This window comes from Heliangelus exortis, chromosome 1, assembly GCF_036169615.1.
Source record: "Heliangelus exortis chromosome 1, bHelExo1.hap1, whole genome shotgun sequence".
Lineage (NCBI taxonomy): Eukaryota > Metazoa > Chordata > Aves > Apodiformes > Trochilidae > Heliangelus > Heliangelus exortis.
In genome coordinates, this window is record NC_092422.1 from 153567649 (window position 1) to 153580104 (window position 12456).

The 12456-nt window shown below is 37.2% G+C and overlaps 1 protein-coding gene across 10 annotated transcripts in view; it reads left to right on the plus strand.

Moving 5' to 3' along the window:
* The window catches only part of SOX5 (SRY-box transcription factor 5), a 296148-nt gene that overhangs the window by 29556 nt on the left and 254136 nt on the right, over positions 1–12456 (plus strand). For 7 of the 10 annotated variants that reach the window (XM_071733083.1, XM_071733091.1, XM_071733084.1 and 4 more), the window contains one exon: positions 10176–10407. In XM_071733083.1, coding sequence (XP_071589184.1) covers positions 10176–10407 — 232 coding nt within the window. The remainder of the gene's footprint in view (positions 1–10175; positions 10408–12456) is intronic. The other 3 variants (XM_071733090.1, XM_071733088.1, XM_071733089.1) reach the window with 1 other exon arrangement.

Here is a 12456-nt window from a genome sequence, read left to right on the forward strand (position 1 = left end):
ATTATTCTTGAATCAGATAGAGTGAAAATCAGCTTTTAGACAGTGGTGAGCTGAAGACAGTCCCCTTCCCTACATGTGCTGTTACAGCTGTGAGGAAGCGTGTTAGTAACTGCAAGGAGGAGTTTTAAGAAGTGTTCAAAAGCACTTTAAAGTAACACAGACGTTCAGAAATCTGGAAATTACAGAACTGAAAGCACCCTAGCAATGCTAATACAAACGGATGGACATGTGCTGTGATGGGTGCTTACACCGTGTGTTTGCTAATGCAGATTTTTAAGTCATTTAAATGAATAAAATTGGGGAAACAGTACAACCATCAGTCTTTTACAGGACGACTGAAGAAGACTTCACAATACCTTTTGCACAGTGCATGAAGCAGGAGGCCCCAAATTATATAATAAACTTTTCCTTTTATCCCTCATGAGAACATCTTTTGGAACAGAGATGGCATGAGTGGTACTCTGAAGTAGGGGATAGGCATGCAAAACCACCTACACACTTGAAAAAAATTAATCTTTCTTGTAATATTAGAATGTCTGAGTAAAATTATTTCTATTTAAACAATTCTTGTTTTACTCTATTTGTCTTTCAGATTAATTTTCAGAGGCAGCAATTTTCAGGTTTCTGAAAGGCAACATCTGGGCTTTGAAACAATCTCTTTTCAGCTTTGAAAATTCTACATCAAATTGCTTAGACATAGATGTTCAACGTTTTTGTGGTGGTAGGTTTCATGGAGGTTTTTTTTTTTGTTTGGTTTTGGGTTTTTTGTTTGCTTGTTTTTTCTTTGAAAGGCAATAATGTGTTTATTCCCTGTCATTTTATCTTCAGATTCAGTTTGGTTTTTTCTTTCTCAGGCACTCCAGCATTCCTGGGCCAAGCATGCACCTGTTATATATAAACCCTCCAAAAAAGGGAACGCACATGCATGTAAAAAAAATATATATATAAATTAGGCAGCTGGAATTAACCTGTTAGAAAGAAAATATTTACATCCATTAGAGACATTGCTCTTCCTATGTGTATTTTTTAACACACATGCACCCACACAGAGGCACAAAAACCATTTTGCTGCACTTGTAATTCTTAAAGGTACACACAGGTTTTCTGAGGCCCCAAGTCTGCTTCCAGTAAAGTTGTTTAGTGGCCTAATATTTCAGTGGTGCAGGTTTGAGCTATGAATGGATATGCATAAATACTTCAGTAGCATGGACAGTTTTACCAGGAAAGAGAATATATGTATGGATGTATGTGCTTATGTGTTCCCATGTTTATTTGCCTTTTTTTTTCTTTTATGAATGGTGGTTGAAGCAAGAGTTTATATAATAGTGGTTGAATGATACTGTAAATTCAGATGTGTAAATATCAGGGGTGTATTGAAAACTATTTCGTAAGTGCACTTAATATGTACATTTATTTTAAGCAAATGTAAATGCTATATAAAGTTATTATTCTATCCTTTCCAGTAGGGAAATTCAGAGTGAAGTGGCAGAAATGAGATTTTTTTTTTTTTTTTTTTTTTTTTGCTTTCTCTTCTTGTTTCTTGTTTGTTTGTGATTAAACACGAGCTCTGTGAAGGAATGTTGTTCTTTTTAAAAATACAAAGTTAAAATTCCATTTGTTGAGTTTGAAATGTAAAGAAAGAAAGTGAGTATAAAGAGGGGGCTTGAAACTTAGTAGCTAGTTCTTTGGCACTCCAGTTACTGAGCAATAGAGTAGGAAAAGATGTGTCACAATTTACTGACATCTCAATCAAAAGAATGGCTTCCCGGATTGAAATCTGTGTGTCTTTTGGGAGACAACTCTTATTACTAATGTTGATTCTACTGAAAGTATTTCATCATATAATAATGATTGAAGAAGATTTTATGTCAGCTTGATTAGACAAAGACTAGGAATGTTCCCTGGATTTCTAAAGTTTTAATGTGACAAACTTTTCAGAATGAGCCTGTGCTTCCTCAGATTTCTTTGTAATAAGTAAGTCATTCACAACTGTCATAATTTTAAAGCTTTTTCAACTCCTTGCCTTCATTTTACTCAAGGTCAATGGAAATTAGGCATGCACATCTGTGTGTGATGTATGGATTCCTTGTAGCACGCAGCCCAGCTCTCCCACTTGGTGTCTGGAGACTGACTTCTTTTCTGTCATTTTCAAGTATTAGTTTGTACAGTGAAATTTCAAGGCCTAAAATCTCTTAATTATTTGACTGGATTCCTCTTTGTAGTTCAGCAGGCAGAAGAGTGATGATTAACTAATCTCAGAGATCGCTATAATACTTTCAGTAGCGAGCACCTCCTAAAACTTGATGTGAAAACAAAACCAAAACTGTGCTGTTTCTACCGTGACTGGAGGAAAAATGTAAAATAGTAATAACAATTTTTAAAAAAGTAAAAAAGCAAGAGGTATGGGAAGCTGAAGAGTGGGGCAAGATAAATTTCTGAAAGATTGGGGGTGGGGGAGAAGGAAGCCCGAGTTAATTTGAGGATGCACTGGAAAATAAATGAGCTTGTGGATTTAATTCAAAATCATCCAAGCAGAGTCTTTTGCATGAAAGAAGCCAGTGATCAGGCTCAGTTTACTTGAAACATCAACAATGACTGCATCCTGCTGTTTCAGAGTTTGTGCTGATAGATGCTCATCCTTTTTGACACTGCACCAGTATGGTTGTGTTGCCTGTACCATAAGCACATTTCCTCTACATGCCTCTTCTTGTTTTGATAAGTTCTCAAAAAATCCAGGTTTTGAAGTTTGATCTTTTAGAAACATATTTTTCAGCAGAAGTAAAATCTGATGCTGTAATTTTCTGGTTTATAAACACACTGCTAGATTTTTGGCTCTTTTAGTTGACATCCAGACTAGTGAAAAACAAAAGGCTTATGAAGTTGACAGGTACCAAATGAAAATAAGATGCAGGTGCTCAAGCTAAAGCTGATTTTGAATATGTGTCTCTGAGTAAATCTCTAAATGTTTCTGCTTAGCACCTACTGGATACTATACAAAGCAGGGACTATAATGCAAAGTCTTCTATGAGGCAGATCTACAAGAGAATTGGGTAATATTCCCTGCAGCAATAGAATATAGTATCTTGCTAGGAGTTCCTTTATCACCTTACAAATTGTGTTATGGTTGAAAGTCCCTTTGATTCAGACTAGAGTATTTCACTTAACAACTTAGTCACGCAGAAAGAATCTTTCCCAGTTACCTGTTTCAAAAGGTCAGTGAAAATCTTTGTATAACATACGTTGGGAAGATTCAACATGAACTGTTTTTCATGATATATTTTTTTTTGTAGGCTTGATTTTTCAGTAGCTTTTTCTGCATAAATTCTTTGCATATGCATATAACAGAAATGATAAATTTTTAGTTGAGACCATAGAGTTTGTAGAAGGTTGGGGTTTTTTTTTCATTTTTCTAGTAAAAGAAAAATTATACAAGGTTTTTTTAATGATTTATTGAAAGACACTTGTAACAACTTTCGTCTTTGAAAGTTTCAAAACCTGTCAAAATAAAACCATTTACCACTGGAATTTTGAACAGTACCTTTTCTTACAAAACAATTTCCACAATATGTGGAAATATCACCCAAGCTGCTGATAATTTACAGTACTGTACTTTAAAATGCAAGTTTAAAAATGGGGGATAGCGTATTCCCTGCCCATTTTATATTCAGAATCTTCTAAATTGACAGACTAAAAAAAATTACTAAATTTAACCCCATACAGGTAGAAAGTCTGGAAAGCAAAAGGAAAAAAGTGAGTTGGAAGAAATGGAAATTATTGTGTGGCATTAACCATAAGATTACTTGTGGCAGCTATAATAACAGTCAGCTGCAGAGGAATATTACCCAGGCTATGCCATGGCAATCTTGGCTTGTATTAACAAAAATTTATTTGTCACCAAAAGTTTTTTTCAAATAACACAACTTATTTCTAGCATATGTAGATTGTAAAAGATGACTGATTGATATGATTTTAGAAAGCAATAATTAACAGATTAATCCATCTCAGTGTGAGTGACAGATGAGAGCATGTTTAATGCACGGTTTTATTGATTAGCAGATTAGAGATGTTTGCTGCTTTTTTCTTTCTTTTTTTTTTTTTTTTTTTTTAATTGTAAAATTACACCAGTAAAGAATTCCAAACCAAACCAGGCTGTAAATGACTCAAAGATACTGCCAAGTGAAGTCTGTTTTTAGTGGTATGTGTAGAAACAAGTCGGGCTTGCAGTTCCCAGTGGGACAGAGTGTGGGAGTCTGCCACCCTTACTCATGTTGAGTAATACCTTATTACACAAGTAATCCTGTCAGAACGAACAGAGTCATGTATTTAAAGGTTCTAGTTGTTCAGTGGACATAAATAATGAATTTATTTGGGGCAGGAATGGAATGGAGACAGTCATTAGTGTTAACGGGCACTTTTGCTTAGACTGCCTGTAGAACGATCGGAGCTCCAACAAACCTGGGAGTATGAACTCTTCTATTAGTACAGATCATGATCAGAGATGAGGTAAATATATCACTGACATTTTGGGTAAGTTTGTGTTTGTCTGTACCTGTGTGTGTAAGTGTGTATGCTTACACATTAGATAGACACACGTGTAACATTGCTGCTCTCTGTAATAGTAAGTGTTTTCTGTGGAAAAGCAGAGCCTGCGGATTTCCAACACGTACTTTAATTAGAGGGAAGTATCCCTGCAGATCAGGAAGAGAGTCAGACTGAATCCCACTGAAGATCCTTTCTGGGACTAGTTTAGCATCCAGCATTTGGTTTGGAATTGAGCCGTGCTAGCGAGTGACTGCCCGATGCTGTCGGTGGCTGGAATGTCCTTCCCCACTGCTGCTGGAAGGTCAGGTCTGCTCGTCTTGTCCTGCATCTCTTCAGAATGAAGCTTTGTGCCTCTCCCTGATGTACGGGGCCGAGCGATTTTAAACCCTACCCATGAGAAAGGCTTGGTTTTTAGCTGCCAGAGAAACTCAAGAGGTGAACATTTCCATGCCGATTCAGGAACTGGCTATGCGATTCCAGTCAGGCGCTGTCACGCCTGGTTATGGTGAGAAAACAACAATGCCTCTCTTGATAAGGGGAAAAAAGCCCTGCACAGTCAAAATTTTGACATACAATTTAAATCATCTCTCTACATCCTGTGGACTTGGAGCTGTCAAAAAGGCAAAGCCTGTGCTTGAATGGAAAAGCTTTTTATTTCTTTAAAAAGTGTACCAACTATAATTATCCATAACTATGCAGGCCTGTTTTAATGCTGTTTTATAATTACAGGTCTTAATGCTAGATTATACAGAGTCATTTATAAATAGTCAGAACAGAGAGGGACTTTGGGAGTTTTTAACCTGTAGATTGCTGTGGGTTATGGCAGCTGACGGGATTTTGCCTGTATATGTATGGTGTGATCTGTGTAATGATTGATGAATCCCTTAATTAACTCCCAACAAGTTAAGATTTATGGCCTCATATCTTTTTCTTCTGACACATCTGTGTTTGTCACTTTTGAAGACATGGATAAGCTATTTCTCCAAAAGCTTTTGTGGGTATCTGAAATGTTTCGGAGGTATTTTGCTTAATGTAACAAGATTAGAGCTCTATGACATGAAATTTATGAAATTTCATGGCACAAGCAATAAAATTAGGATGGATGCTGGTTGTGTGCTAGAGGGCACTATCTACTTGAATACTGGAAACCATTTTAGGTTTATTTGGGGTATACAATCATGTCTGAAACTAACCAAAACCAATGAACAAATGGAAAGGTAATGGGGACACTTAAGTGAGGTTCTGTTAATAATAATAATAATAATAACAATAATATTAATATAGAGCTGTGGAAGGGTAACTGTTGTGAGATTTTGAACTCAAGGGAAAACAAACCAAACAAAATAATGTTATTTGGTAGCCTGAAATTGTTTGGTTGGTTGCAGATGGCATGAGAAAACAAATCATTTGGACACAGTGTGACTTTTACCTTCTCCAGTGGGAAAATCCAGCCATGCTGAAGGCAGTCCAAAACCACTGAGATCAGTAGGCACAGGTATCAGTTTAAGCCTGCAAAGACTCTGTTATAAATTGAAGGGGAGTAAAGAAATGTGTGGATAAGCTATTGTAAGATGAATCACATCAAACATTTCTGGGCTAAGAGTGAGCTAGAAGAGTGAGATTTTACTTCCCTGAATAAAACATTTTTGCTACCAGAAAAAAACATTTATTTAATGAAAATCTAGCAAAAGCCATGTGTTTTTGCTGCAATTTCTGCATATTGAGCAGTCATTCCAAAACCAGAAAAGAGTCCCTTTGCAAGAAATCTTATCTGAATTAATCACTGATACTAAGTATGGGGATATATTTCATATCTCTAATGTGTCTCTACAGTAGGCTGAGTACTGCCTGCATCCCACTGTGTCTGAACTTTGCAGATTTGGGTTGTCTAAAAAAGTTACAGTTTAGCTATTCAGTAGAAATTAATTAATGACAATTCAGAATACAGCTCTTGTTGCAAGTCTTAAATAGCAACAGGTTGCTGTAGAGACAACATTATAGATTTAGAATCTGTCTCACCATATTACTACTCTTCTGAGAGTTATATCTTGGGGTTTTGTTGCATTTTTTGAAATCCTATCCATAAGCTGATTTTTGAGAAAAGTGCCTTTTCCTTTCTTGTTGGAAACCTTCTTCCAGGGGGCCGTAATTGAAAACTCTTCCAAGTTTAAGCTAGTTTGAGAAAAAGATTTTCAAGTTGTAAACTCTTGTGTTATCATTGAGGGCAGAGCCAGGATGTTTGCAGTCCTTTGTTAAGATGGGATAATTCCAGTCCCTCATTAGACCTGGATCTGTTGAAAAAAGCTCAGTTTCAGATTACGTTGTTACTCAGAATTTAGCTGTTTCCCTTTGCTTATTGTTTATAGCTGGACCTCTACTTGCATCTCAGAAGTGGAATCTCTTAAGATGTAGTATTAGCTCAGCAGCAAGATGAAGATGTATGAAAATAAGAGATTTCAAGATTGTGGGAGCATTTCAGATTCTGAAAAGGGGCCAATAAACCTGTAGAAATAATGAAAGATGATCTGTGAGTTAATTTACTTTCTATCATACTGTTTTCTGCTTGTGAACCTGTCAGTGATCTGAGCCTTTGCTGTCTTTTTGAAAGACATTTCCGAATGTAGATGTGGATTTTTAAATTTTTTTTAAATCTTGCACTTTCTTGTGGAAATTTCCCAGAAGTTCATCAGAAGTAAGTAATTTCTGTGAAACTGTGATGTTTGCTGTTAAGGGGAATGATGAGTTCTCTGAAAGGTCACGTTGGCTATGGACGGATCTGCCAGAAGACAAATTGCAGTTGTTGTCTGAGCTTTGGCACCCTCACCTAGAGTTGTGCAACTGTTTCTTTCAATGTCCTCTTCACTTGGAAAGCTAATGCAGATTCGATCTGTAGCTGCACCACCTTAGCTATTTCAGTAATTTCTAAGCCATCCAGCGTTATGCTGAGAACATGGGTTGCAGTTTGAACTGGGTATTAAAAGAACTGCCTGAGGAAAGACCACGTTTCTTGCCTCTCTAGTATCACTTCAGAGCTAGACTACAGTCCAACCCATAGGTTTTTGTTTTAGGTCAAAACATTGACTTCTGTTATTGCTAACGCATGGAGGTCACTTCTGCTGCCTTCCTTGCCTATTTGTACAAATTCCCCACATATTATTATATTATTCCTGTAGGGAACAGTGACAAGCAGAAGGCGATGATGATTTGCAGCACGCCAACTGAACACAGTAGTGTAAACTGTCTATTCACTGATAAAGTTAGAAGAAGAGCTTTTCTTCAACACAATTGTCAAACTCTGCTCGTGAAGCAATGTGACAGAATCTGGGTTATTCTGGGTTAACAGCAGTAGGAGTTTTTAACACAACTTTAATGTATAGTATGTAATACAAGTCATCGATACAAGGGAAGGCATCCTCTCCATATATTGCATTGTCAAAGTGAATTGTTGTGGAGGGTTTTATAGATGGTTTACAGTAATTTCAGTCATCGATTATAAATGTCAGAAAGTATGGAACATTGCAGTGGAATAACTGATGACTTTGTGTCACTCCCTTTTTGTTTGCTGAAATAGAGACAACTCAGAAACATTTTGTAAAAACCCAAACTTCTATTAAGGCAATGTTGAAATGTGTACCCCAAATGTTACCCTTGAAATCAACAGCAAATTTGTATCTTGGTGCAATGCAATGCAGAATATGAATAATTCACGTTAACTCCAGGAGGGAGTTGCATGGTTTTTGCAGAAGAAAAGCTTGAGATCTGTTGTGTCAAACATAGCTGTAAAATGCTGAATTCAGTGGGCTAGGAGAAAACTGCCAGTAAGAGTCTATCTGGTGATCTCTGTCTTTATACATATGCTTCACTGCAGACACGTAGGTGGGAAAGCCTAGAAGACAGAATTCAGGTAGGATGTATGAAGTGTTAGTCTGTTGGACTAAGTCAAACATTAATAGAAAATACAGATTGCTTCTCTATGTACAAGCAATAGATGGTGTTCAGAACAGGCGATGTGCAGCTGAGTATAGGTTCTGGTAGGGATTTTTTTAATCTGAGTTTTTTTATGTTGGGCTTTTTTTTTTTTTTTTTTAAATCTAACTTGGCTCAGGAGGCAAAACTCAAAATGAGATCATTAGAAACAAAGTAAGTCCTAACAAAGGGCTGCTTAAAGTCACTGTTTGTTTTCAGACCCAGTTGACTGCTGCTAAGAACCATTTCGTGCTCAATATGCCAAATCGTATGGACATGCTCCACCTCACAGCAGCCCCACACATGGTTCAAGAGGCTGCTGGGCTTTTGAAATGCAGTCTTTTAACTGTGAAGTGGAAAATCAAAATGGGGTAATTAGAATCATAAATGCTAGATTTTTGAGGAGGAGCAGTATTACTTCAGCCTGTCTTTTCAACTTTTACATACAATAGCCTTCAGTTTCTGTGTTCATAACTTCCTAGTTTCTGTGAAATATTTTTTTTCTTTTCTTCTTTTGACTATGCCTATAGGATTTCTTACTTCTCATTCCTCTCCTTATTACAGATGCCTCTGCTTTACACAGTGGCCTATTATGCCATCCGTGCACATACCCCAATTTTCATGAATAATGTTGCTGTAATGAATCCCAGAAGTTGTCTGCAATTTAAGACTTCACTGGACCCCTATATTTTGAAGTCCAAGCTTGAAGTGTTTTGGGTTCAGATCATCCTGTAAAATTTTCAGTAGTGCTTGCTTTAGATGAAAACTGTGTTTTCCAAAGAGATAAGGATTCTTTCAGTCTTCCTAAAAGTTGAAGATATATATGTGCTGTCAGAAGACAGTCTCAAAATTTTGGAACGTGGGCCAAAATTTCTAAGTCATGATTTGTGTGCAATTTTTACAGTGTGTGCTCTGTGTATCTTCCTTGTGTGTCCTTTATAGAGATATATAGATGTAAATTACATTTACGTGTATTTTTTCCTGATCTGGCTACAGGCAGGAAGTGTAGCGTATCTTGACAGCAAATCTTCATTCACTTAGTAAAACCCTGAATTTTTGTTGTCAAAAAAAGCTTAAGATTATAAGTGTCCAAATGTTTAATTTCTTAACTGTCCTGGATCTGCAAACCTGAAAAGATTCTTGCAACATGACTGTAACTCTCTGTTGTTCTCAAGGGTGAAGTTTTATATGCACAGACATTTTGGCTTGCTAGCAAGTTCTTTTATTTTATCTTACTTTATTTTTTATCGGTTATGGTTAAATTCATGCGGGTGATTATTCCTTAAAAGCTAGGTTGACAATAGCTTGTATTGGGAGACATTCTATCTTACAGGCTCTTGCAAATGCAAAACCAGATGGGTATTTTTTAAAAGGAATTGCATTTCATTATACAGTCTTCTTCGGTGAATTTTCATGTTTAAGAAGCCAGAATACAAGAGAGCGCTATATTAGTGTATTATTCTCACAACAAACAAGCCACTGTTCTGTTGCTACCTGCTTGGCCATTGTTCCCAATTGTGTATGCTTTGCAGTGGTATTTGGATGGTTTCCTGCTCTCTGCCAGCACAAAAAAGGCATTTCTGTTACAATGGCCCCTAACCACACAATGACGGCATTAAGGATTTATTTGGAGGTTTCATTATTTTCTCCTCTTTTGTTCCTTCCAGGATGTCTTCCAAGCGACCAGCCTCTCCGTATGGGGAAGCAGATGGAGAGGTAGCCATGGTGACAAGCAGACAGAAAGTGGGAGAAGAGGAGAGTGACGGGCTCCCAGCCTTTCACCTTCCCTTGCATGTGAGTTTTCCCAACAAGCCTCACTCTGAGGAATTTCAGCCAGTTTCTCTGCTGACGCAAGAGAACTGTGGCCATAGGACTCCCACTTCTCAGCACAACACAATGGTAGGTTTGCTAATGGTCTATTGTGCTTACATCCATTCTTTGAATTCTGCCTCTACAGTAGTTTGGCATCCAGATCTGTACTTTATGGAGTATACAATGCACAGTTACACGTACAGAACATGCTACAATAATGTGAAAGCTTTGACCTTGCTGGACTGTCTCTGTCCTCCACTGCAAATGCTTAATCATTTGCAGTGCACACTACACTTTTCCTCACCTTTGCCTGCTGGCATTTAGGGTGCTAAATTTTTTGTTTTAGTTACAGTGATGTGAATTTGACGTGTGTATTCAGCAAACAGTAAATGGTTTTTGAACACTGTAAGTGAGAGTCATGTTTGGCATGGTGTCTGAACTACTGCCCCAATGCCAATTTTATGCAATAGTAAAGCACGGAAGTCTGTATTAAGGGTAAAAAAAAGCAGCTTTAGATTTTTGCTGGTTTAAAAAATTTACGCCTGATGCGCGTTTCCCGTGCCACAGATACCTACAAGAAAATTTGCCATGCTTACAGAATTAAATTAACTTGCTACATTTTCACCTGTGAAATCCCACCTTTTTGTGCACTTTAGAAATTACACAGTGCACTTAATTCATTGTATTTAGCAGCTCAGTGAAGTCCAGAAGTGACTTTATCTAAAAAACAGACAAACAAAATCAATGCAGTGTTCTTCATTACTGGTAGTGTCACTATTGTGAGGTGACATGTTTGGGCCCTTCATGCAGAGTACTGTGATACACTTTTATAAAGGTTGAAAGGTGCAGGAAAAGGCACAGAAACCCCAGGACTTAGGCACCTCGACAAAGCTGTCTGATGTGAACACACTTACACAGCTCTTGCTTGTTTACAAATTGAGTAACTTTTCTTTTAGTCCCCCACTTTGACAAGGGCACCAGTAATTTCACTTTCAGTGAAGATAATGAATGGACCTGCATATCTGAAGGCTTTGAAAAAGGCATTGCAAAATAGGTGATAGTGTATTCTCATAAAAGCCTGCGACAGCTCCATAGTGATATTTAAGCCCTTACAGCTCATTACGCATATGGAACAAGCCATAAGTAAAAAGCCTCAAGGATTATTATTTCTCGTAGGACCGGGTGACTTGGTATTCACTGAAGCTGCTCTCCTAGGCAAAATAGCTCACTGATCCCAATCCATTTTTCTTCCTTTTTGGTCCAATGCTAAAGTTTAAGCAGTGGTTTGGAATATTTAATTTTACTTTGCATTATTGCAACTTTAAATGCAGAAAGAACGTGGCTGGGAAAATTACTCGTGAGCAGAGACAACATTATCTTTTTTTCTAGCTTGTTTGCTTCTCATCCTTTATCATGTATTTTGTGGAGATGTAATATATTAATACACAGTTCCAGCCAATAGGATGTTAGGGTATGTAACTGGTGTATGAGCTCTTAGCTGTATTTTGGCCCTGTTTTAAGAGAGTGTGTTGAAGATAAGGACCTTTTCCTGACAGCATTTTAAGTCAATAGATAAACTTGTGATGACACCAGTAGTGTAGAATCAGAGCCTAATGAAATAAAACCTCATTGTCTTCTAAGCAGCCCAGCAGGAGTATTTTAACTACACCTCACTGACACATTTAACTGCTCATTGACTAATTTTAACTAACTTCTTTATTAATTTATAGTTTTTAAGACCAAGAAGTTTAGCTCATCATCTAGTGTGACTTCCTGCTATGAAAGCTATATTTAATGCGATGTCAAAACAGTGTGTTCTGTCCCTTTATAGTACAAGATACTGAATTATTGCATGTCTTAGACATTTTTCCTGGAGTAAATGAAATAAACCTGGAGTAGTGTGATGCCGTAGCCTTATCTGAAGCATGTTTGGGGATTGTAGGGACTGGTTTGTATGAATGTGGCATTTTGGTATAACCTCTTTTTTGGTGAGGAGTGTCTTATAAAAATCATCATCCAGGTAGGTCAGAAAGGATGTGTCTCCAGAAAGAAGGAAGTGATGAGTGTATAAACCAGTAAAAATACATATAATCACTCCCTCTGCTCTTGTCGTATCTAATTATGAGAAGGAAGTAG